We start from the raw sequence: 26,283 nt of genomic DNA, 5'->3' as shown, positions 1-26,283 counted from the left end.
ACACACTTCCATCACAGTTTCACTGGAGTAAAAGCTTCCCCTGTTTCTGTCTCAGCTGGCATAAAAGCCTGCTCTCAATTCTTGTTATTTGCAATATTAGGACTGGGTAAGGCATCACTACCAGAATATTATCTCAGCTCTGGTGGGGCTGAGACTTGGCAGTGCCAAATCACATTGATATATGGGGCAGGGCCATAATTTCCTCCTTTTTCCATGATTTGGCCTTGTCTTTTTCCATCCAGATCAGCCACATCTTTACACCTTCTTCTCTTTCCCATAGCTGGATCAATATAATGAACAATATCATGTAACCTTCTTAACTGCATCCGCTTTCATAGATAGGAATTTTACAAAGATTTTACATATCTAAACATGTAGCCTTATTTTGCAGAAAGAAAATATCTTTGACATTTTTATTGTAGAATTTGTAGGCAGAAGATGACTGTAGAGATGACCCAGTCTCTGAGACAGGAGCTAGGCTTGCTCCTGGGCCCCTTCAATTCCAAAAGGGAAGTTGTCTGCTTAGTTTAAGTGAAAAGTTCTCCACTGAGGGGAAAAGAAATTCTCTGTGGTTCAGAAGTAATCTTCATAGGTTTTGCTTGTAGAAATACTCTGAAAGTAGAGCACAGATCTTGTGCCATGGCACAGGGGTACGAGCCAGAGGTGCCCTGCTTCTGCTGGGACTCTGTCCTCCCCTGGCACAGGGAGAGTGTGTGGAACTATCAAATAAAAAAGATTGCTGAAAAATTGAAACCCTACCCAAGAATCATGGATCCTAGAGCAAAACACAGGCCTGGGACTCACTAGGAGTCCAAAAATGAGGGTAGAATGTGTGTCTGCCCCATCTTTGGAAGTGTCCAAGGCCAGGGGGCCTTGGATCAACCTGGGATAGTGGAATGTGTCCCTGTCCATGGCAGGAGTGGGACTGGATGGGCTTTAAGGTGCCTTCCAACCCAAACCATTCCATGGCTCTGTGATTCCATGTGCCATCTCCTGCATGCTTCCATCGCTGTCACCACCAGTGCCTGGCTGACAGATCTGTGGATAGATCTGCTGACGAATACAGGGAGAGAAGGTAATACTGATTTGCAACAACCTATTATATCTTTTTTCTCTAAATTAAGTTTGTCTGACGAGTAGGGAGACAAAAAGTTTGATGACATTTTTAGGTAATATGTGAGGAAAAAAGTGATATTCACATATTTTTCTTTGTATTTCTGTGCTTTATTATCAAAGTTGTACTTCCACTTTCCCACAAGCTTTTCAGTGGAAGCTTAAGGTGGCATTTTTGATTTGCTGAAAGTTTGAATGATTGGGCTGCAACTAAGGAGTAAATTAAATCGTGGCCTTGCAGCCAAAGCTAGTGCATGACCTTCAAAAAAAAAAAAAAAGAATTAAAATCTCAGCGATTGCAGGCAAAAGGAAAGTAAATAAAAACAACAAAACAAAGAGAGACTTGTTTGTTTGTTTTAATTTGAGCAATATTCTCAGGCTGAGGCAGAACTAACTGCATTTTGTCTTTGATGTAGAAACAATTGGCTGTACTTTTGAGTTAGAGTGCTTTTTCTCCTGGAAAACCACTGCAGGATATTTGGCTTGAACAGGTATCAAAACACCACATGGAATGTGTACGCTCTGCCTGGTCTTATTTTAAGGGATCTTCTCTTTTTTAAATATTTAAATAAAGATTGCAGTTTACTCCCTAATGCTTTTAAAGCAACAGCTTTAATTCTCCATGAGACTTGGGCATCTATTGTGATTGTGCTATAAAAGTACTTGAAACAGAGTAAATTATCAAATAAGGATGATTTAAGGGTTACCATCAACCCCTGTATGTCAGTGTAGTTTTTGTCCATTAAAACACCAAGAAAAGTTAAATGCATTTGTCTCTGAGGAAATGACAAAATATTGATCAACCTTTGATATATTACTATTGATCTTTACAACACAACAACCTAAAAAGACTTCTGAGACATCCTCCACAGTCTAGATGTTCCAGGGCTCAAAACAGACCATAAATAGGTGACTGAAAATCTTTTAATAGTTGAAAAAAATTAAGACCAAAAAAAAGAAACGAAGAAAAGTCAGACCACTAGCATGTTTCTAAAATAAAAATTCCTTTCACCTGTGGAGATCATGGTGAAGGTGACAAGAACTCTTATGCAAAATGTGACTATGTTCATTCTTGACTCAAAAGGCAATTAAAAAACCCTTTTAAAGTTGTTGTATCATACAAAAATCAAATAAAAAAACATAACTGCGAAAATAATGGTTGAATATTGATTGAATGTGGGAATACTTGAGCAACATAATGGTTGAAATGTGCCAGCTGACTTTTGTCTCCCAGGGCATCTAGAGCCCAGAAGAACTGCTGGCCCCTCACCTTAACCTCCTCCCGCACCCTGGGGGACCCCAAGACCCCCCCACTCACCTGGAGCACACCAAACCCTTGTTCCCAAACCCCTCTCCCAATCCCTCCTGACCCCAACACCTTCTCCCACTCTGAGTCACACCAAAAGAATTCAAACCCCTCCCACCACACTGAGGCACCCACTCCCCAGACAAGCCCCAGTCCTGTGATATGCTCCTTGACAATTACCTGCATACCAACTTTTCCCACAAAAATGCATCCACTACTCCAAAAAAGCCAGAATTTGAGGGGGCAAAATGGAAAAAAAAAAAAGGTTAGAAACTTCTGTGCTTATTTTTGGAGTGTTTATTTCAGAAGAATTCCAAGGGCTTCTTGCTGTCTCCAAATTGTTGCGAAAATACCTGGGAATTCTGCCAGATCCTCTTGTATTTCTGGGAATTTTGCATCCCACTGCCAAGGTTTTGTTGTTATTTTTGAGGCAATAATTCAGAGATTTGGGGACTTCCCAAGGCAGGGTGAGAGAAGTGGGATATCCTGCTCCCATGGAGGTAAATGAGAAGGAATTGCAAGTCCCCACCCCACAGTCTGGGTCGCCAAAAATCCAAGCGGGAATGGGGCAGAAACAGAAAGAGGAGGTGGGAAGCGAGAGAGGGGGAGTTCAGCATGGAGGGGGGAGACTGGAGAGGGAGGGTCTCAATGTGGAGCACAGAGCCCCAAACACTGGGGTCACAATGCCCTGAAATTTGGGGTTACAACATCTCAAATTTGGGGATCATATTGTCCCATTCTTTTTGGTCTCATTGTCGCAAAATTTAGGGTCCTCCATTTTCAGATCAAAACATCCCAAAATTGGGGGCCAAAATGCACCACACTTAAAGGTCATTATATCCTACATTTTGGGGTTAAGGTGTCCCTCACAAAGGGGTCACAGTGCCCCACATTTATGGGTAAAAGTAGCCCCCATTTTTTGTCACCTCATCCCACATTTTGGGATCACATTGCCCCACTCTTTGGGGTTGCAAAGGCCCTCACTTGGAGGTCACAATGTTATACTCTTAAAGGCTACAGTGTCTCACAATTTGGGGAAAAATACAACAAATTTTGTGGTCAGAATGCCCCATAGTTCGGGGTAACAGTACCCTATGCATGGGTTATCATGCCCACCCTTAGGGGTTGCAGTGCCACACATTCTTGGGTCACATTGTCCCACACTCTGCTGTCAAGACACCTCACACTTGACGGGTCACATTGTGCCACATTTTGGGGTAACAATTCCCTGCATTTTGGGGTAAAAGCACTTCGTGCTTGGGGATCACATTGCCCCACACTTGCGTGTCACAGTGTTTTACTCTTTGGAGCCACAATGATCCATGGCTAGGCGTCACTTTGCCACGGATTTGTGGGTCACGATATGTCCACATTTTGGAAATACCACATGATTTAGGGTCAAATTGCCCCCACAATTTGGGGTCATACTGCCTCACTCTTTGAAGTCACATTGCACCGCACTTTGGGTCAAACATATCACACTTAGGGTCACAGTGCTACCCACTTTTAGGTCAAATTGCCCTACAATTTGCAGTCAAACACCCCACATTTGGGGTTGTGATGTGCCAGACCTGGGGGCCATGGTGCTACAAATTTAGGGATCAGTGTCCTGGACTTTGGGGTCAGAATGCCCCATACTTTGAGACTGCAATGCCCCACATAAGGGTCCCAATGCCCCAAACTTGGGGGTCATATTGATCCACATTTAGAGGTAAAATATCTCTACCCACTGGGATGATGACCCCCCCCACCCCAATTTTCCAGCTTAGCAAATGACCCTCAAATTCACACCCCAAAAAAGCTTTTAGAAGCATTTATTAACTGTTGTATCAAAACCAGCCCTTGGCAATATCATTTTTATATGGGAAAAAAACACTGGGATTTGGATCTTTTTCACCTGAATGCGATATATTTCTAGGTTCCAGGGTGTGGATGGCACATCAAGGCATTAGGATCACACAGATTTAATCCATTTGAGAAAATGGATTTGAGGCAAAATCCAGAATTTTCCCAGGTTTTGGGGAATTTGAGGTGGATCCTCAAATGGGATAGATAGGAGCATCAACTTCCTGACGGGTCTGGTGGGAGATGTGGCTGGAAGAGAAAGAAATACTTAATTTTGGGCAGAAATGAGTCAGTTTTGGCAAAAATGCGGCAGCATTATGCAAAATGGATTATTAATGTGCAAATAATGGGTCTTTTTATGCAAAAGTGGGTCAGCATTATGTGCAATGGCCTGATTTGGGGGAAAGTGGCTAATTTTGGTGGAAAAATGGTATTTACTATGCAAAGTGGCTTGTTGGGAAAAATATCTCACTATTGGGCAAAAAGACACCCCTTATAATGAAAGATGGCTCATTTTTTGGCAAAGCAGTTGCTTACCCGGATTGTTCCCACAGGATCCTGCCTCAGTCGCTGCGGATGAAACCAAAGAAACTGGAAAATTCCTTCCAGGATCTGCCCAGCCCCTCCCCCACTGACATTATTGCCAAATTTCTGAGTGGGAAAACATAATTTTCTTGGAGTTTGGGGTAAATAAATTACTGAGGAATTACTCACCACCCAGCAAAATCCCGGGATTTCCACATGTCCACCACTTCTCCAACACTCTGGGCATCACGTCCGTCTGGAAGCTTCAGGTCATCTCTGGGGTTTCCATTGAAATTCCCACAGGGGCCACAGAGACGGGAGGCCAGGCCTGAGGTGACAGTGATGGTTGCCTCCCCATCCCGGGTGATGGTAAGGGACATCCCAGAGCGGTGGCTGATGGTGACATTCTCAGGGGATGATGCTACAAAGATGGAGTCAGAGATGGTGGTGGGAGGCCGGGTGAAGAGGCCATTGACCTGGGAAAATAAGAGAAAATTATTAAAACATTATAGAAAGCCAGTTTGTTCCTGGGCAAAAGGCTCTAGCTTGGCAAGAGCCAAAATCACTCTTCTCTTTTTTCAAAAATGGCTCATTATTGGGCAAAATTGGTCTACACCAGACAAAGTGGCTCACTACCAGGCAAAATCTAGAGAGATTTTTGCCCAGTTCTCTCTAGATTGACCCAAACCACCCATTACTCCCTTACCTGCTGCACTCACCCACACCTCCATGTTGCCATTGACGCTGACAACGCCCTCGCGGACAAAGACGATGGCAGCCGTGGCTGCGGGGACGTTGGTGTCATGACAGTCGCTGACCTCCACCACCACCTTGAACCAATCTGGGGCCTCCTCATCGCAGAGGGCTGACACCTTGTAGGTGCCACTGGCCAGCAAGGGCCCAGTGGCACCATCGAAGGTGGTCATGGTGGCTCCAGGTGTGACCCGGCAGTGGCCTTCCATCCTGGCACACACCTGTGCCCCGTCACGGGTGATGCACACCTGGTCCTGGGGACACTGTGTGTCCCGGCACACCAGTCCCCGTGATGGGTGACAATGGCATTCCTTGGAGCAGTTGTTGAAGGTGACAGTCTCACCTGCCTGGAACAGGAAATCTCACAGATTAAGCATAATCTCCCAAATTTTGGGGGAATTTCCTGAATTCCAAAGGGGAAAATCCTAGAAAGTGAGAAATTCGGGTGGATTTGGGGAACTTTGGGCAGCTCAACCAGTTAATAGTAACTTTTTGTCTCCTAATCACAGATTTTTGTGCTGTCCTTTTTTCTCAATTATTAATTCATTTTTGCTGCAACTCCCTTGCCAATTGTCGGGTTTCTTCCCCCAACAATTGTCCTTTTTGCCATTAATTGTCCTTTGTTCACCCCAAACCCTCTACATGGGGCAGTTCAACCCCCAGCCTGGTTCCCAGAAAACCAACCCCACCAGTCCCCAGGCTCAGGTGTCACCTGTCCTTGTCACCTGACCTTGAGGTAGCGTCCCCTGTGGAGGCAGCCACAGCGCTCAGGTGACACGCAGGTGTCCCCATCGAAGACGAACCCCTCGTCACACTGACACCCCTCAAAGCACCCCCAGCTGCAGCGGGCGGGGCCCACCAGGGCAGCACAGGTGAGATCACAGGTGCGGGTGCAGAGCTCATAGTGGCTGTTTGGGGGGCAGGACAGGGCTGGGGAAAAAGAGAAAAAACACCATTGTTGGGGCAATTCCAAATTGTGCAGGGTTTTGGTCAAAATGTGAAGGTTTTCTGAAAAAAAAGTAGTTTGTTTTTTTTAAATGTGACGACATCTTTTGCAAAAAGCAAGTATTTATCCTAGTTTTGGCATTTCCATCAAAAATGGTTCTTTTCTTATGAAAATTGGTGTGAGTTTTTTGTTCTGTTTTTTTTTTTTTTTTTAAATTTAATGGCATCATTCCAAAATTGCATTACTTGTCATATTGGAATATTTTTAGTAAAATGTTATAAATATTGCCAAAATAGTAAGTTTCTTCAAAAATTTGAGGTTTTTTCCTCCAATTTGAGCAAAATTGGAAAGTTTTCTGCAAAATATTTTTTCCAAACTGAAGGATTTTTTTTCAAACTTAGAGGAAAGAAATTCAAAACTGGGGGAATTTTTCAAAATTAGTTAATTTTTAAAAATGGTAAGCAATTTTTTTAGATTTTGAGGCCTTTCTCACAATTGAAAGGTTTTAAACAAATTTGAGAGACAACTTCCAGATTTTAAAGGAATTTTTGCATAAAGGGAGGATTTTTTTTTTTAAACAGAAGGAAATATTTCTAAAATCTCAGTGAATTCTTTCAAAAATAGAAGACATTTTTGAAATTTGATTTTTTTCAGTTTTTAAGACTTTTTTAAGATACTGGAGAACATTTTCTAAAACTTAAAGGAATTTTTGCAAAATGTGAAGATCTCTTTGAAATGCAGGGGAACTTTTTCAAAATCTGAGGCAACGTTTTCTAAAATGAGGAAAATTTTCCCCAGCTGGAGGAAATTCTTTGAAAAATTATTTTTACAAAACTTGAGGGATATTAGTTTGGTTTTTTTTCCAGGAGAAAACGTAGCTTTTGAGGAAAAAAGCACCTGAAATGACAAAATTCTTCCTGACTTACGGCAGAACTCCTTTGTCCTCCACGCTCCGACCGTAGCGCCAGCAGCTTGGCAAGCAGCGGCGTACGCCTGCAGCGCGTGGCACAAGGCAGCGCGGTCCCCGCTGGCGGCGCAGACGTCATGGACGCAGTGGGTGAAATACTCCACGGGGCTAACGCGTGGGTGGCACCCCCGGAATGGCCCTGCTGCGTCACGGATGATCCCACAGGATCCGTTCCTGCCGTACATCGCCTCCTTGGCGACATCACACCTGCTGCACACACCGTCATCGCAGCCATCACTGCACGCTCGGTCCTTCTCTGGAACCTTCCAGGAGGTGACAAATTCCTGGGTGTTTTCCACCAGTGCCCCATTGGGCAGCCGGAAGTCATCACTGGGATCTCCGTCATAGTCGCCGCCCAAGCCGCAGAGTCGGCCACGGTAGATGTCCGGGACAGTGATGAGGAGGAAGGTGGCTGTGTTGTAGAGGATGCGGATTCCTGCAGCAGTGTGAAGGATGATGTTATTCCCCTCTTGGCCAATTCGGAGGTTCTTGTCCTCTGTCACCAGCGGGAGGGTGTAGCGCTCCAAGTCCACCTGGAATGGGGATAGGGTGACGTGTGTGACACTTTGGAACTGTCACTCCACAGAGACAGTGTGACTGTGGAAGGAAACACCCACCCTCTTTATAATCATGGTGTCACCATGGGAATCACTGTATCCTCCCCACAGTTGACATTGTACCCGCGGATGGACACCACCACCCTCTTCATCATCACCACATCACTGTGGGAGTCTCCAGACTTACCATCACCTCCCACTTCCGTCCCCGCTCCATGGTGACGGTGTACCCGTGGATGGATACCACCACCCTCCTTATCAGCACTGGGTCAGCGTGACTGCCTGCCTCATGCTCCACCAACACTGTGAAGTTGACCAATCGTCGTGCTGGCTCGCACACCCGCGCCAGAATGTAGGTGCAGGATCCCGGGATATTGAAGGTGCGTCCATCAAAGGTGACATAGTGGGGATCTCCTGACACAACCAACCGGCCATAACCAGTGGGGTGACATCCCAGCACACCATCTTCCACCCGGCATTCCTCGTGGGCACCACAGAACGCCTCCTGGCAGGTCACTGTGCCATTGGCACCACAGCGGCAGCGCTCCCGGCATGAGGGGTAGAATTCTGTATCCTTTTGGTAGTAGTGACCAAGGTACTCACAGCCACACTCAGAACGGGGGACACAGTCAGAGCCGCTGAGGACATAACCGGTGTTGCAGAAACAGCCCTCAGAGCAAGGAGATGCAGGACAGGAGGTGGGGACGGAGGGGGTTTGGCAGGTGGGCTGGCAGGGGCTCCCACAGAGCTCATAGTGGGAGTGAGGGGGGCATGAAAGAGCTGGGGAGAAAAAAGGAAATAGGGAGTGAGGGAAATATCCGAAGGGATTGGGAGTCCCTCAGAGAAGGAAGGAAGGATGGATGGGGAGGGAGGGGAGAGAGGGAAGGGAGGCTCCCATTTTCCCCCATCCCACCCATACTCACCGCAGAACTCCGCCGTCCTCCATGTCTCCACAACCACCCCATGACTCTGGCATGCAGTGACATAGGCAGAGACACCTTGACAAACAGTGTCACGGTGTCCCTTGTAGTGACAGGCATCGAAAGCGCAGTCCTGCAGGAACGGCTCTGGGTTGATGACACGGTGACACTCCCGGAAGGGTCCCCCTGCTCGGGCAATCACCCCACAGTACCTGTCCCCGCGGTATGGCTGCACCTTCACCGCATCACACACCGGGCACTCTGCGCCACAACCAGCTGAGCACCCGGGGACGTCCCCCACTTTCCAGCTGTCACCCAGCTGGGTCTCATGGGAGGCGCGGTGGCCCGCGGGGGTGACAAAGTCGTCATCGGGGTCACCATTGGCATTGCCACAGAGGCCACAGACAGCACCAGAGTAAGTGGTGGGGAGTATGACACGGGCGTAGCTGTACCAGTCAAAGGTGACAGTGACACCGAAGTCAGTGGTGACAAAGCCATGGACGCCACGGTAGAACACGGAAAAGTGGGGGTGGGTGAAGGGAAGAGACACAAAGGCACCATCCACCTGCAGGAAGGGGAGTGAGACAAGGAGTGGGGACAGGAGAAAAGAGGTTTTAAATCATAGTTTGATAGGTTTTTTTATTTTGGTTTTGTATTTTTATTTATATTATAATTTTAATTTATATTAAATTTTCAATTCTATTTTCTCTTTTTACATTTATTTCTTCTTATTGACTTTTCACTGGCTTTCATTTTTTATCTTTATGCTTTTTATTCTTATATACGTTTTTGGGTATTTTTATTTGAATTATTTCTATATTTTAATTTGGTTTTAATGTATTTTAAGTTTAATGTAATTTAAGGTAAACATTATGGAAAAATAGGAAATTGGTAGAAAAAGAGGGAAATTGCAACAAATAGTTGGATTTAGAGGGGAAAGGAGGAGTTATTGGGAAAAAAAGGGAAAGCATGGGAGACAAAAGAATTTCAGGGAAAACAGGTGATTTGGGGGAACTAAGAGGACTGAGAAAATATGATTTTTAGAGGAAAGAGGTGATTTTGGGGAAAAAAGTAGTATTTGAGAGATAGAAGGGGTACTTGAGTGAAAAGAAGAGTACTTGATCAGAAAAAGAGGAGAATTTGCAGACAAAGAGGCTTTTTAGGGGACAAAATGAAACTTCGTGTGAAACCAAGGGTGAAAAGGGATATTTGGTCAAAAAAACATATTTGGGCAGATAAAGGAGATTTGAAGAATTGGAGGAAGATTTGGGTGAAAAAAAAATGGGGAATCTGGGAGAAAATGGAGAATTGAGAATTTGGCATTAAAAAGGGTAGTTTAGGGGAGAAAAGGAAGACTTGGTGTGGGGGGGAAGGTAATTAGGAAATGGAAAAAAAGGAGAATATGAGATAATTTGGGGATGAAAGGGATTCCTTGAGGGGTTGCCCACCTTGACCTTGCGTGGGTGCTCCTGGCTCATGCTGATGATGGTGCCATAGACCTCCAGGTTGACAGTCTTGGTGAAGGACACAGCGCGGCTGCCACGGTGGTTGTTTTCCACGGTGACATTGAAGGGGACCAGAGTCGGTTTGGGGGTGCAGAGAGCAGCAAACTGGTAGATGCAGGAGCCCTGGAAGTCAAACCTCACCCCGTCAAAGGTGGTGTAGTGCGGGTCACCCGTCCCGATGCAGGTGTAGTGCTTGTTGGGTGTACACCTCGCGATGCCATTAACCATGACACACTTCTCGTTGGATCTGCATGCCCCTGGCTTGCAAGTTACTGTCCCTGGACCCTCACACCGGCACCGCTTCTGACAGCTCCCATCTTCCCAGAATTCCTCGTGGATCTTGTAGGAGCGATTGTTGTGGAAACAAGCAGAGATGGTGGTGCTGGGGTTGGTGGTTGCCTTGATGCCTACAAGGGATTTAAGAGTTTGTGAGATGTCATACAGGGATGGTCCTTAGGAAGCCCCAGTGGAATTCCATGTGTTGTGGACACCTGAAGTCAAATCAGGAGGCTTAGAAGTATTTTAGGGAGAACCAACCTATGCAAGCCTTCCCTGAAAGGAGGTGTTGGGTACATTGACACCTAAATCAAACTGGAGTTCAAGATACGCCCGACAGGGACAACCCTCAGGAAAAATCTTAGCACAATTCCCTGGTTTTGGGGCAGCAGGAGTGAGATCAAGTAGATTTTGGGGTCATTCTTTCCCCACTGGTTTCGTTTATGCCTGTAAGTGCTGTGGAGTCAGTGAGACACCAAGCAGGGATGGCCTTCACGGAAAATGCTGGTATAATTCCACGTGTTATGGACACCTGGGGTCAGATTACGTAGGTAGGTGGATTGTGGGATGTTTTGGGGTGAAAAGACATATTGATTGTGTTGATGTCTACCACCATTGCTCTAGGCTAATACCCACAGCTGAACTCTCACATAGATCCTCTTGCCTCTTCCCCAATATCCTCACAGACCCCCACATGAACTCACCACACCCCTCCATGCCCTGTGCAGTCTCCTGGTCTCCACAATCTTCCTGGCATGAAGGATCTGTCCAGCTTTCTGCCCAGTCCTCACCACCTTCACCGGGAATACCATTGGGAACCATGGCTTCATCATCTGTATCCTCATTGAAGTTGCCACAGAGGCCACAGCTGGCCCCAAAATAGCTGCTGGGCACTGCCACCATGATAACCTGGTCCTCATCATAGGTCACCTGCAGCCCAAAATCTGTCTGGAGGATGGTACGACCTTCATTTTGGAAAATCTGGACTTTTCCCTCTTCCAGGATGGCTGGAAGATTGGTGGGTTTGTTGTTAACCTTGTGGGGTGGGAAAATGAGGAGGAGGGTTAAACCTCAGCAGGTGGTTCCCAATCCCACGAAAAGCAAATATGTACAAAGGGAGAAATGATTTTATGAATAATCAATTTGCATTATAAATCAGAATTTTTGCCCTACATCACACCAAGAAAAGCTCAAACTCCAAATCTGAATAATTTTCCACATCTTCTGAGTTAATCTTGTTTTTATGGAGACCAGGATTGAAGAAAAAACACATTCCACCTGGAAAATTGATTTAGAATGGAAAAAATTCCCCAAATTCCACAGGTGTGGCAGTTCTGCTTATTTTTTAAGGTGAACATCAATATTTCAATGATTTATCCTTTCACACTTTTTTTGATATTTTTCCTTGTTTTTTGAAGTTTAAACTCGGCCAGAAATTTTAATCCACTTGGAACAAATTATTTTATTGGAATGATGGATCTGAAACTCACCTGGACCAGCTTGTCCTCACCAGCACAGATGGAGACATTGTAGGCATAGACAAAGACATTGGCCAACGGCTTCTTGGATTGATCCTTGCTCCGCTGCTCCTCCACAGTGAAGGGTTCCAGGGTGGGGTCAGCCCCGCAGTACCTGGCCAGGGTGTACCTGCAGCCACCACGGGGGGACACGGAGGCCCCATCAAAGGTGTGGTACTGCAGGGATGGGGAGCCTGTGCAGGTGCCCAGGTAGTCGTGGCGGCAGGAAGGCGTGCCCTTGTCCAGGTGACAGCTCTCCTTATCCCGGCACTGCACCTGCCGGCAGGGGTCTGTGGGTTTGTTAGTGACAGAGGGTTAAATTCTATTAATTGATTATATTATTGATATGTCTAAGTATATATTTGCTTTATCTTTTGCATGCTTTTGTATCTGATTTGTAGTTACACATAAGTTTTTCTATATTATTTATAAATATATATATTATCTCTATGTTTGTTTGGATATGAATTATTTATCCACATAATGCTTATGTACTTCCATCATACAGAATTACTAAAAATATAATAAATGTATCTGATTCTAAATAATGTATAAATGTAAATTTGTCACAGACATGTTATCTCATATATATATATTGTATTTGTTTCTAGACTTTGATATTTATTATTTATAATATGTTTATATTTATAGATAGGGATTTTTATCTATTATTTATGTATTTCTCCATTCATTCTTATTCATTCATTTAATATATTACATTTAGGTTTTTTACTATTATTCCTATATATTTGTGTCTTAGTATTTTTTTTAAAATATTGTTATTATAATATTATATATTATCATGTAATGTTATATATTATTATAATACAATAATATTATTATGCAATGCTATTATTTTTATTTAAGAGGTGTTTGTCATTTGAATGATTACATATAATTAAATATAAATTTAATTATATTAAATATTAAATAGATATAAAATTTAATTGCATTAATTATCTGTTATTGATATCTATATAATTCAATATCATTTATTGCTATCAAATTCCACCTCCACTCACCACTGTCGCAAGCTCCCTCTGCTCCATAGCGCTTCCCCTGTCCCATCCCAACGTTCCACACCCCAAAGGCCGCTGTCTCATGCTCCACACGATGGATTCCAAATCCGCTTCCCAAATTTATCCCAACCCATGAATATTCTGTCCCAGGGATCTGCTGCCATGCCACACTCCCTAATGGCCTCTTGTTCAGCAGTATTCCAGAAGCTTCTGCTCTCTTGGCCACTAGGAGGATGCGGTTGTCATATCCCTCCAGTGCAACAACGCTGTAGGAGTTGCAGTAACTGTAGGAGTCTGGGATGCTGACAAAAAAGGGCTCAAAGGTTACTGCACCGCTGTTCTCACCACTGCCCAACAGAAAAACCTGGACACCATCTTCAGAAGTGAGGAACAAGCCCTGCGGGGATTGGGTGCCAAAGAGCAGAGAGTGGTTGGGTTGTATCTCTCGCGTGGTTTTGGTGACTTCACCATGACCCATGACACGTGTTGGTTGGGCAGCAGTGATGTAGATGAGGTTGGATTGTCCCTGGAAGGGCACTGGTGGCACAAGGAAGGATTTTCCCCACTGCGTGATAGGGTGGAGCTGTTCCACCACGTGATCGCAGCGGCTCAACCTGCCCACACAGGTGTGACCAGTGAAGACAGCCACCGGTCTCTGTGCCACCACCCGTGTTCCGGAAAGATCGGCTGCACTTTGGATCTGTGCTGCTTGGAACGGCTCCAGTGGGATGGTGAGGGTGGAGCCACGTCGATGCAGCCGTCCACGGAAGGTGATGTCAGCGTTGAGGTGGATGTTGACTGTGGTGGGTTGATCCCAAGCAGCCACCACAAACTGGGCATTGCGGGTGGGGCCAGGGTTGGGGGTGACCACGTGGTATTCCGTACCCCACCTGTGGACCGGGATAACGACAGCGGAGTCAGCTGCAGTGGGTTTGTCGTTGACCATCACTGCGGTGACGGCAGCAGTGGTCTTCACCACCACAGCGTTTTCAAAAATTTGGCTTCCCACCATCTCGGCTTGGGGTGGGATCTTCACCAGGACTGGTTGGTTGGCAGCTGCTTGCACTGTCATCCGTAATCCAGGTCTCTTCATGGATATGGTGGCAGTGGTGGATAGGGAAGGGCCAGTGAGGAGGAGAAGGCGGAAGTCGCTGCGAATGGTGCGCTGGTCACCATTCTGCAGGAAGGCCACCAGGAATTCATCACCCAGGTGAGGTGGTAACATCTCAGAGGTGATGCTGGGGGCGTGGAAGAGAGCTGAGGGGAGGAAGAAGAGGGGTGGGTAATCTGACAGATTTTTTGGTAATCAATTCATTATTGATTTGATGGATTATTAAATTGATGGATTTCTGATTTTATGCAGATTTTATTGGTTAGATGGATAATTGGTTTGATGGACAGCTGATTTCATGGATCACTGATTGCTTGATTATTGTTTTAGTGGACTACAGATTTGATAACTTGATCAATTTGGTAGGTTATTGATTAATGGATTATTAATTTAATGGGTTCATGATTAGATAAAGTATTGGCTTGATGGACCTTCAATCTGCTAGACCTTTGATTTCATTTGCTAGACCACTGATTTCAAGAAACATTGATTTGATGAAACAGTGATTTAATGGAATATTGAGTCAATAAATTATAGAGCCAATTGACTTTTGAGTCAATGGATTAATAAATTGATGGACTTTTTATTGGACAGACTGTTGATTTGATGAAGTGCTAATTACATGGGTCATTGGTTTTGATTTGACAGTTTATTGAGTTTATGGACTATGGATTTGATTTGATGGGATATTATTTTGGAGAAAGAATTTAAACCTTGATCTGACAGATTATAGCTTTACAGATTTGATGAACTTGATTAATATTATGAACTATTAATTTGTTGGATCACTGATTTGATGGAGTGATAATTTGATAATTGATTTGATCAATTTTTCATACATTCATTCTCCAGTTAGGAGAGTAAACTCCAGTTGGTAGAGTAAACTCTGAAAAAATATTTAATGAATTAGGTTAATCTGTTGGATTATCATTCACTGGAATAAACAGTTTGAACAGTCATGAATTGTGTTGAAATCCCAATTAATTCCCTGGGAAAAAGATGGAGCTTTTGGGTGGGTAATCCTTCTTCTGTGCTGGATAACCCTTATTTTGAGGAAATTCATTATCTCAGGGGAATTTTATAGCTTTTGGGGCATCTCTCCAACCTGTTTCAACTTACCCCAGAACATAAAATTCCAAAACCATCTCAGCACATCTGCTTTTCCCAGGCTGCGATCCATGATGCTCTGGGTGAAAAAGGTGAAAAAACAGTCAAATTCTGATATTTTTTTGAAATTTCACTAGAATTTTCCCCAAATTCACCATTTCTTTATATAAAATACACAAATCCCCAAAATCTGATTCAGCCTTGTACTCGTCCCAAAAAACAGTGTTGTACTGAATTTGTCCCCAAAATCTGTTCTTCTCATTCAAGGTATCCTCAAATTCACTACTTAAATTGCATTTACTAAAAAATGTGAATTTTATTCCACCTGGTGCAAAAATTGGCTTTTGGGGGGCTTTTCCACATGTCTTCCCCCACCATCCCAGGTACCTTTCAATCTCTTTTCCTTTTTCCTCTTTTTTTTCTTTCCCCTTTACCTCCTTATTCCTGTTCCTATATTTTTGTAATTTTATTTTCCCCTTATTTTCCCCATTTTTTCTTTTGTTTCATTTTTCCAGTTTCTCCTCTTTTCTTCAGATTCCATTCTTCCATCCAAATCACCTTTTGGCTTTTCCATTTCTTTATCTTTATTCCCTTTTCTATCCCCTTTCCCCCTTTTTACTCCTTTCCTTCACTTTTAAAATTTTCTTATCTTTTTATCCTTTCCTCCCCTTTTCCCTTTTTTCCCCTTATTCCTAAAAAATTCCTTAATTTTTCTTTTCTTCACCCTCCCTTGTTTCCTTTTCCTACCCCCTTTTCTCTTGCCTCACTCTTTTCCCTTTTTTCCTGCTTATTCCCCCTTTTCCATATTTTCCCCTACTTTCCTGCCTTCTTTCCCTGGTTTTCCTTTCCTCCCCTTTTTTCCTTTTTCTCCCCTTTTTTCCCTTATTCCACTCTTGCCCATTTTTTAATTTTTTCCTCTCTTCTTTCCCTATTTTCCCTTTCCTCCCTTTTTTTCCTTTCCTCCTTTTTCCCTTTTCTTCTCTCTTCTTCCTTTCCTTCCTTGTCCCCCTCTCTCATTCCCTTCCAAACCCTTTTCCTGCTCTTTTCTCCCCCAAATCCCTTCATAAGTCTTCCAATCCCACTGCTCCCAGGACCAGACCCAGGGCTGGGGTGGCAGGGGAAAGGAGGGTGGAGGTGGGGAAAGGGGGGAAATTTAGGAGTCTTCAGATGGATTTTCCCACTTTAGGGAAAATCTTTCCTGCCAAAAAAATAATCAGTTATCAGATCTACATTTGCCCTTACCTGCCTTGGGCCCTGCTTGATCCCCAGGTTAGCTCTGTATCCCCAAAGAGCTCCGTTTTATCCCCAAAGCTGTGAAGAAAACACAATCCCAGGACAGCAGATCTGGCTCCTCCCTCAATTATTTTTTAATTTTGGCAGAAAAAGGGGAAAGAAAATGACTAATCCAGGCACCCCCAGGGGATCACCCCACCCAATGACGTGAGATCATTTTTGGCCAGAAAAGGTGAAAACAGAGAGAAAAACAGGGTTTTTTTGTTAAAACTGATGTCAAAAATTGGCATTACTAGATATCGAGGGTTTTTTGCCCAATGTGGTTTAAATTATTCCACAATGACAAGGAAGTGATGGAGCAAATATAGTGTAATTCTTTGAGAAACAGAGGGTGTAATTTGGGCAAAAAAGAGGGGAAAAGGGGAAAAAGGGAAGGGGAGGAAGGGATGGAATAAAAAAATCCCAGCATTTTGTGGATTGAGGAATTGATGGGATCACCAGGCCCATGGCATGAGGTGCTCCAAGGGGAAATGCCAGGTCCTGCCCTTCACAAGAACCTCTTCAGTTCCAGGCTGGGGCACAGTGGTTGGGAAGCTGCTCTTAATAAAAGGCTCTGGGGGTGTTCATGATAGCAGCAAAATCTGAGCCAGGTGCTCCAGGTAGCCAGGAAGGCAATGGCACCTGGGCTGTGCCAGCCATGGTGTGGCAGCAGGAGCAGGGCAGTGACTGTCCCCTGAGCTGGCACTGCTGAGGGCACACCTCAAATCCTGGGGACAGTTTTGGGTCCCTCATGGCAAAAAAGACACTGAAGTGCTGGAGGATGTCCAGAGAAAGGAACAGAGCTGGGGAGAGTCTGGAGAATCAGGAGCAGCTGAGGGAGCTTAGGGGGGCTCAGCCTAGGGAAAAGGATGATTAGGGATGACTTTATCACTTTCTACAATTACCTGGAAGAGAGGTTGCTGCCAGGTGGGAGTGAATCTTTTCTCCCAGGCAACCAGCAGCAGGACAAAAGGAAATGGTCTCTAGCCGTGCCAGGGAAGGTTCAGGCTGGACATCAGGAGGAATTTCTTCACAGAAAGGGTCACTGGACACTGGAATGGCCTGCTCAGGGAGGTGGTGTAATCACCATCCCTGGAGTGTTCAAAAAACATCTGGACATAGCACTCAGTGCCATGGTCTGCTTGACATGGGGTGTTCAGTCAAAGGTTGGATTTGAGGTTCTTGGAGTTCTCTTCCAGCCTTAATGTTGCCATGGTTCTGTGAGGAGTCAAGGATGGGGAGGGGTAAAGTTGTGTCTGGCATGTTTTGTGTGTCTTATGATGTCCAAGTATGTTGCAGGTAAAGCATTTTGGGGGTGTGTGCCAAGCTGTTTGTTGTGGATTTTGTCTACCGTGTATGTGGCTGCCCTGTGACTTCATATTGCACAAGACCCCAGAAGTTACCACCCAAAAAGGCAAAATTTGATTAATTCTGTCACATTTCACCCCAAAACCCCTTAGATCCCCTGTGACTGTGGGAACAGTGAGGGTGAGGATGACATACATGTGATGATGACATACATGTGATGACATGACCATGGGTGCCATGACAATGACAAGGACATGGACACTGCAATGTCTTAGCTGAAATTTTATTGCTCTGCTAGAAGCTGGCATGATCTTGACCTGCCCAGTGACTTCATTGGTGATAACAGTGGCAGAGGTGATGTCCCTCTGCCACACTCCCCTCAATTCACCTAGAAGAGATATCAACAGCCCAAGAGGTAGAGCCACTTTCCACCCAAATCCCCAATACCCCACAAAAAAATTCCACACAGAAATCCAAATTTTCCTCACAAATTATCCCATAAAATTCCCACCTTCAAACTTCCAATTGTTCCCCAAATGCTCAATTTCCTCCAGTTCCTAATGCCCCTAAATTCTCAATATTCCAATAAAGATTCCCATGGTTCCCCCCCAGTTCCTGATTTTCCCCAACAAATTCTGTCTCCCTCTAAACTCACAGCGGCCTTCACACAGTCACAAATTATTGCCTCAAATCCCCACTTTTCCCCCCTCATTCCTGAATTTACCCCCCTGATTCGCACTTTTCCTCAAAATTCCCAATTTTCTCCTCCAACTTACAACCAGCAGCTGTTATCCAGCTGGGGAGGATCCACATCTGGGGCCTGGAAGTCATCCACCCTAAAGACCCAGCGTCCTGGGACCTTGACGTTGGAGGTGGTGGTGATGTTGATGATGGCATCAGTTTGGGATCCAGGGATGTTGTAGAAGTTGGTGTCATCACCGCTATTGAATCCCGCCTGGAAAATTAAAGGTGGGGGGAGAGAATGTAGGAGGGCTTACCCCACCCAAAGAGCCCCTAAAATTATTTCATGATGCGAATATACTTGTTGTATATACCCAGAAATTATATGTACCAATCCATGACCATCACTATGGCAATCGTCTGCAGAAGAAGGGGGGACAACCTCCTGTCTTCACTATCATCATCATCATCATCATCATCATCATCATCATCATCATCACGATCATCATCATCATCATCATCATCATTCATCATAATCACGATCATCATCACTATCATCATCAATACTGTCATCATTATCATCTCCAATATTTGGGATGGGCCAGCCTCTGACCTCCATCATCATCCTCTCCAGAAGATGGGACAGGGCCGCTTGACCTTCCCAAAATTGGTGTGGACCTTCATCATGATCATGATCATCCCCAGGAAATGGGATGGGCCAATCCCTGATCTTCATCATCATCATCCTCAGAACATGGAGTGGGACAACCTCCCCCTTCTCATCCACCCTTCCCACCTACATGTGCTGGGGTCCCCCCAAGTCCTGTTTCAGCATCCCCATCACTTGCTGCCCCTGTGGTCCACTGGATGTCCCAATAGTTGAGGATGATGTAGAACATCTTGGAGTCAGTGGTCAGCACAGCCTGGAAGGTGTTGCCCTATGGAAGAAGGTCACAGAGGTCAAGGATGAGTCATGAAGGTCAGAGATGGGTTCTGGAGGCCAAAGTTCAGTCGGCCAGCAAGGCCACCAAGTGGGTCAACGAGAGCCAATGAATTGCCCCACTTCATGCCCCATGGACCATGGGCCTCACCTTGTCAGATTTGGAGCCCCAGTAGGCCACATGGTCCCAGGTGGCCACGAAGGCCCAGGTGGCAGTGAAGGGGCTTTCGGGGAAGTATTGGGTGATGTGCTGGCTGATGTCCCCCAGCAGTGCTGGGTCGGTGCTCTGGCGGTAGAAGATGTCCCCACCCTCCACGTTGTCCACATCTGCCCAGAAGGGAGTCACGAAAGGGCGCCCGTCCGCCAGAGGGAAGGGGTCAGGGGTGTATTGTCTGACAGGCTTGTCAAAGGAGATCACCCCATTGTTGTTCACCTGGAGGTGGCACCAGGAGTGGGTGGGTGCAACACCTTAACTTGGCTTTTGGGGTCTTCAAAATGGACCCTACAAGCATGCCTAGAACCACTACCCACAGGGACCCCCATCACCTATCAACACCCCAAGATCCACCGCTCACAGGACTCCCTCAAAACTCACCAACCATAGGAGCCCTCATCCACAGGAACCCCCCCAGCACCCAAAGAACCCATCAAGATCCATCAATCTCCCAGACACAGCACCACAGGACCTCCCCAAATATCAGACCTATAGAGCCCCCTAACAGCAACCACCCCCAGGACCCTCCCAAGGCCCACCACCCCCAGGACCCCACAACCCCCACAAATCCCCCCGAGACCCACCCATAGAAGACCCTCACAAAATCCACCATCCACATGATCCCACAATGCCCACCTACACACCCCAAGATCCACCCTGTGGGGGACCACCCAAAACCAACCAAGAGCCCCCAGCCATATGACCGTGAAGGACCACACCATCACCCACCATCCTCAGAACCTTCCAAGCCCCTCCAACCCCCCCCCCCACCAATACCACCAGCGCCCTCAAGATCTCCCACCCATCTGAAGATGTTTTCATGTCCAAGGATAAAACCCACTGTGAATTCAAGAAGGGTTGATTTTGGGGGCACACACACACACATACCCCCCCACACACACCCACCAGTAAAAAATTCAGTGGAAATGGAGGGGAAATTTGGAAAAATGGAGGAAATTCCCCAAAATATTGAATTTGGGGTGACCTACAAACGCAGTTTGGTGGGTTTTGCCATAGAAGGTGAAGGGAATGGAGAGGGTGATTGCCTCAGATGTCCCATCATCGAGTTTGGGGTTGGTTTCATCCCCCTGGTCTGGTCCATAGGGATAGAGCAGGGATCCTGTGGGAAAATCAGGATTTGGGAAAATCACAATTTGGGATCTGCTCTTAAATTCCCACCCAATTACATGGATTTTGGGGTGTAGCCCACCAAATTTGGGGTTCCCATGGTTACCTAAAAATGGATGTCTCTTCTGGGTTTTCATGATGAAACTGGTGTGAAAGGGAATGACCCCAGAGGAATTACATTGCCCACACATGGATTTTGGGAGACTAGCAGGAAAATGGCATGATGTGGGTGGGAGAAAGTCTGATTTAGGTGGAAATAATGTTGTTTTAGGGCTAAGCCCCCAAAAATTCACCTTTTTCAGATGAGGTTTTGGTGTCCACCATGGAACCTGGAGAAGAAATAGGAGGGAAAATGAGTTGATCAATCATTTTTCCAGCAGGGAAGAAAATGACAAGACTTTTCAGAAACAATATTTACCTAAAATCAGGAGGAAGAAAATACTAGAGAGTGACATCCTCGACCCTAAAATAACTGTTAAAAAAACCTGGAAAACTTAAAAAGAAACTATAAATACATCCGAACAAGCAAACCAGCAACCCTCCACAAAACAGAGGATGCAGTAAAATGAAGTTCCAGAGACAAAAAAAATTCATATTAAAACACCAAACACACACTTTGTCCAGGATGTTTGTGTGGAGGGCTTTGTGCATGAGTGGTATTTTACCAATTTTTAAAAAGAATTTAAGCATTTGAAAAGTTTTTTTTTTATTTAATTAGAGTGCATTTTTAAGTAATCATTTAATTTGATTCAGGAGTTTTTAAAATTTAATTAAATTTTAAAAATTTAATTTACTATGATTCAATTAAAAAAAAAGATTTTACATAAGTGAACATTATTAAATTTAATTTCAATTTTTCATTCTAAATACATTGCCTTTTATTTAATGGAGTTCTAAGGTGAATGCTATTTTTCTTTATCTTCTATGTTTTGATTTTTATTATTTTTTATTTAACTGAATCTTCAGTTTTTGCTATTTGTGTGAATGAAGAAATTTTTTCCCTTCTGTGCCCAAATTCAGGATTTTTCTGCCTTTTTTCTGAAAAAAAAAATGAGGATTATTTACATTTTTTTTCATGCATTTTTAAGTGATTTAAAGGCACAAATCTTCCTTAAGTGCATGTAAAACCAGGACTTTAAAGAGAAAGTATTCCAAGAAATGACCAAAATCCCACTGGAATAAAAATTCCCTCACCTGGATTTCCATGAAGTGAAGAACTGCAGCCTGAAAATGAGCTGAAGCACCTCAAATGCTGGCTTTCACTTGTTGTGTTCCTTTTTTTATCAAAACAAAAAATACTGAACATGTAATTTGCCAACTTTCCACCCCTCCAATCTCTCTGAGCTCTCCCAGGATCCTTAAGAAAGAGAAATTCAATCACGTGTTGAGGATTTTATCACGTGCTGGGGATTTTGGGCTCCTCCAGATGTATCTTTTTAAGCATAGTTAAGACTTTTTTGGATTATTTTGGTGTCCTGAAGACACCACCCTATGTGAAATTTTTGCCCCTTTCCAAGCCTTCAACTTTCATCCCCTGATTAAATTTTTTTTTAATAAAGAAGTCTTTTTAAAATTATTTTTAATTATAGATCCTTTATCTCCTTTTTTTCTTTAATCATCAGGAAGAAAATAGATTATCCCTGTTTATTTGGGATTTTGAGGACTCTTTTTTGTTATTGTGAGGCTAAGAAAAATCTTTATCATGTACTTTGGCCTTTCTTTCCTGGAAGAAAGAAGAAGTCCTTATATGCAGGAATTCTACTTTTTGGAGGAAAAAAAAAAACCCTTTAAACCACCAACATTTTTAGTGTGGTTTCTTTCTTTCTTCTAAAAAGAAGTTAATATCATTGGGTTTAGGGATTCTTTAAAGGGAAAAAAAATCTTTTTTTCTGTTTATTTTAAGGAAAAAAAATCTTGTTCCTTATTTACCTGGCAATTTAAAAGTATTTTTTGCAGGAAAACTATTTATTATCACTCTCCTTTTCTCTTCCTCTTTTTCTAAAGGAATACCCCTAAATTTGCTTGTATTTTAAGAAACCTCATTTTCCCAGTTCCAGATGGTTATTTTCAAGCTCTTTAAAGTTGTTTGTATTTTTTTTTTTTGGTCCAGGAGCTAGGCTTGAACCTCTCATTAATTTTGCAAAAAAGCCAGACAGATTTGGGTTTGTTTCTCTGGAAACAGTGGATGGGGGTTAAAGGGCGGGGGACAAGGATTCTGGGGAATTCACTTGATTTTTGGAGGGGCTCCCTGGAGGAGAGTCAGCTGGGATGTCCCTGTGCATTCCCCTCACCCACACTTCTTGTGGGACCCCATCAGTGGCAAGATTCACCCACCCACTCCCAAATTCTCCAGAATTCTGGGGTCAGTTTCTCCCCTCCAGCCTGGTGTGATGAGGAGCTTGTGATGAACCGGCCAGAGTTCAATGCTTGCCTCAACTCCCCAGCCTCACACAGTCCTTGCCCTGAAAATGTCCCCAGGACATTTTTGCAAGGAATAAAATCCTGTGTGATTTTGCTGGAGAGAGCCAACAAAATCGGTAAAGCTCTGCCAGGGCTTTGCAGGGAGAGGGAGCAGAATTCCAAGGAAGGGTTAATGCTGGCAGTCACTTGGTGTCACTGCTTTCAGTGTCTGGTGACAAGGGATGTGAAAACCAGAGGGTGTGGAATTTCCTGCTCTTAGTGCACCATGGAGAAGTTTGTTTGGTTTGGGACTGGTTGGTTCTGTTTTCCTCCCTGATTTAAGACTTTATCACAACACATGGCTTTTATGTGCACTGCTAATGCTGGGAGGAAATGCAAAATTATGCTTGCTAGGAATCTTGCTAAATGCTGGTTTTAAAGTTTATTTGCATTAGTATCATCTTCTCTGGGGACATGACTAATGGATCATAGCCATTCTGATTAGTGTTAAATACTGGTTTTCCTTTTCTCTAGATTGGACCAAACTTTCAGTTCAGGTAAGAGATTTACATATGTAGTTTTAATTAAAATTACTTTTTTCTTCTAAAGTTCAGTTGCTTCTTTCTACCCACTATAAGAAACCACTTTGCTGGCCTCCTAGCCACAGGTGCCTATGAAAAACACAATCTGGAGAGTCATGTCTTTCAAGACCACCCAAAATTCTGGATGGATCCCTTGCTGGGTATTAAACTTTTAGCTCCTGAAGAAGCCTGAGTCAAATGGCACAAATTCTGTCTCCTTGGAAGACTGTAGCTTTAAACACCGGAAAGCAGGAGTTTGGATTCCCATTAGTTTTAAACCTTGGCTTTAGGACATGGTGCTGTGAATATTTGTTGCTGTGTTTGCCCTCATGAGGATGTTGTTGCTGTAATTTCATACAACTTGAACCAGCAAGAGTTACAACTTGAGAAAGAGAATACCCTTCCCTGCCTCTTCCCTCTGGTACTGATCACAGAACACTGGATTTTAGCTTGACTTCCTTCTGCCTCAGCAGCTGTGACCCTAAATACAATAAATTCTTTATTTTTCTGGTTGGAGGGAGGAAGCTGACACATCAGCCACATTTTCCATCTGTAAACTTCACTCCACAGCATTCCAACAGGGTGGTCTCTGTCACCTTCCCCCAAAGCCTCTGGAAAGGGCTGTGCACTGGGCTGTGATGCAGGACGTGGTGGAACACTGATCTGATCCGAGCTGACCTGATGTGGCAGCTCCTGCCTTTCCTGCCGTGCTAATGATCTCTGCACGCAGCTGGAAAAAAGCGCAGCCTGAAGGATCGTCTGTCCCAGCCAAGGGCAGCCTAGGTCGGGAGAGGAAAGCAGGTTTTAATCAGGGTCCCCAGAGTGTGGCAGGGACATTGCCACCCCGTTCCGTGCCATCGGTCACCGCTGCAGACTGGCCTGCCGCCCCAGCCGGGTCACGGGCTGGTCACTGCAGGCTGTTGCTCTCTGATCAAACCCTGCAGGAAACCTGATGGTGATGCCAGCAGCCTTTCTAAAAAGACTCTGCAAGTCCCAGCAAAGCAGCACAACTCCCACTTGCTGCTCTGCAGCAACAGGAGGTCAGGGATGGTTTAATGCTGCACTGAGTTTATTGCATTAATATCCATCAGTGCAGGTTTGCAGTGAAAGTTCCTGTATCACCTCTCTACTGGTGTCTCTGCTTTTAAATCTCTCTGCTTAAATTTCTTGTGCTCCATAATTAGTATAGAAAGAAAGATATGCTGGGAACACCTCCCTGGTTGACACTTGGGTTTTATTTATCATTAGTTGCATTAAATCTTTTTGCAATGAGTCTTTGGATTAAGAAGGAAATACAAGGAGACACACAAAGAAGCTCATTTACAGCTTTACAATAAAAATCTGAGCACACATTATTAAATTTTAATTCGACTGTCTCATCATACTTCAGAAATTTTTCTTTCTTTTTAAAACTGAAATTAATGTAATTTAGAATAACTTTTTATTTTAACATTTATTTGATTTCAAAGCTTTAAGATTTTGAACTACAGTTTTCTTGGCAAAAAAACAAAAACAAAAATAAAAACAAAAAAACAAACCCAACTCTGAATTAGCAAAGGATTTTAAAAGGTGCAAAAACATCTTAGTTAGAACTCAGTTCTACATTCCCTGGAACAGATGGAAGGCTTTGACCACATCCTGGTATTGACAGTAGCTCCACTTTCCCATCTGTGTGTGGCTTTACATGCAACCACTTCAGCCCTGGATCTGAGTCACACATGCAAACCAGTCATGAAACAAAGCTGGTCTATCAGCAGAACATAACATTTTAGGATAAAATTTCAAGTTTTCACCAGGCACTTATCTGTGTCTGAATTATATTTATATTAGGGTTCATCTCTGCATTGTGGTGTGAGTTAACAGTCGGCCAAGAAGACAGCTGTATCATGCTCTGGAAAGTGGACCAGCACTTTCCATTAGAAAGGAATTTTATTGGTTGCCAGCAGTTTCCAGCTACAGTCGAGACTAAGAAGCTCAAATTACACAGCTAACTTATTCTGAGAAGCTATTTATTTTGATCAGACTGTAGCTTCCTTTTGTGATGACACTGAGCACGATGCACTCAGGCTTTCTACAACCCAGGAAAGCATAAGAGCAGCCAGGTAAAGAAGATTTTATCCAAAAAATAATGTTGACCATTAACCATTTAGCATCTTAAGTGAGTTAGAAATAACATTTTAAGAAGAACTAACTTTTTTTTTTTTTATTCTAAGTATTGGTGAGATCTGGCAGAAAAAAGCTTTGCCTTGGAAAATTTTGTGGGAGAGAACTTCAGTGTTCACAAAACAGATG

At 44.1% G+C, this 26,283-nt stretch overlaps 2 protein-coding genes across 8 annotated transcripts; both read right to left on the bottom strand.

Moving 5' to 3' along the window:
• Positions 1-4,216: 4,216 nt before the first annotated feature.
• Positions 4,217-16,876, bottom strand: LOC132086531 (IgGFc-binding protein-like). 2 transcript variants are annotated; one of them, XM_059492271.1, is made up of 14 exons: positions 16,710-16,876; positions 15,480-15,546; positions 13,253-14,506; positions 12,204-12,520; positions 11,418-11,748; positions 10,381-10,844; positions 8,936-9,497; positions 8,200-8,792; positions 7,415-7,988; positions 6,273-6,472; positions 5,509-5,889; positions 4,979-5,265; positions 4,802-4,834; positions 4,217-4,513 (listed from the first exon to the last, which is right to left on the bottom strand). In XM_059492271.1, the coding sequence occupies exons 2-13, from the start codon at positions 15,538-15,540 to the stop codon at positions 4,828-4,830; spliced, it is 5,031 nt and encodes a 1,676-aa protein (XP_059348254.1). In that variant the 5' UTR covers positions 15,541-15,546; positions 16,710-16,876; the 3' UTR covers positions 4,217-4,513; positions 4,802-4,827. The 2 variants fall into 2 exon arrangements, with proteins under 2 accessions (XP_059348254.1, XP_059348253.1); XM_059492270.1 differs by lacking the exon at positions 4,802-4,834 and having other exon boundaries at positions 16,710-16,874.
• Positions 16,877-18,314: 1,438 nt separating this feature from the next.
• On the bottom strand, positions 18,315-22,380 carry LOC132086532 (sushi, nidogen and EGF-like domain-containing protein 1). Of its 6 annotated transcripts, none has more exons than XM_059492277.1 (9): positions 22,205-22,380; positions 21,429-21,482; positions 21,304-21,339; positions 21,117-21,214; positions 20,872-21,002; positions 19,820-20,101; positions 19,529-19,666; positions 18,824-19,002; positions 18,315-18,435 (listed from the first exon to the last, which is right to left on the bottom strand). In XM_059492277.1, the coding sequence occupies exons 4-9, from the start codon at positions 21,199-21,201 to the stop codon at positions 18,432-18,434; spliced, it is 819 nt and encodes a 272-aa protein (XP_059348260.1). In that variant the 5' UTR covers positions 21,202-21,214; positions 21,304-21,339; positions 21,429-21,482; positions 22,205-22,380; the 3' UTR covers positions 18,315-18,431. The 6 variants fall into 6 exon arrangements, with proteins under 6 accessions (XP_059348260.1, XP_059348261.1, XP_059348257.1 ...); XM_059492278.1 differs by having other exon boundaries at positions 21,429-21,503; positions 22,205-22,334; XM_059492274.1 differs by lacking the exon at positions 21,117-21,214 and having other exon boundaries at positions 22,205-22,374.
• Between the last annotated feature and the right edge of the window lie 3,903 nt (positions 22,381-26,283).

Source organism: Ammospiza nelsoni, chromosome Z (genome assembly GCF_027579445.1).
Source record: "Ammospiza nelsoni isolate bAmmNel1 chromosome Z, bAmmNel1.pri, whole genome shotgun sequence".
NCBI lineage: Eukaryota > Metazoa > Chordata > Aves > Passeriformes > Passerellidae > Ammospiza > Ammospiza nelsoni.
Note: the sequence above shows the minus strand (reverse complement) of the source record. Positions and strands in the feature narration are given on the sequence as shown.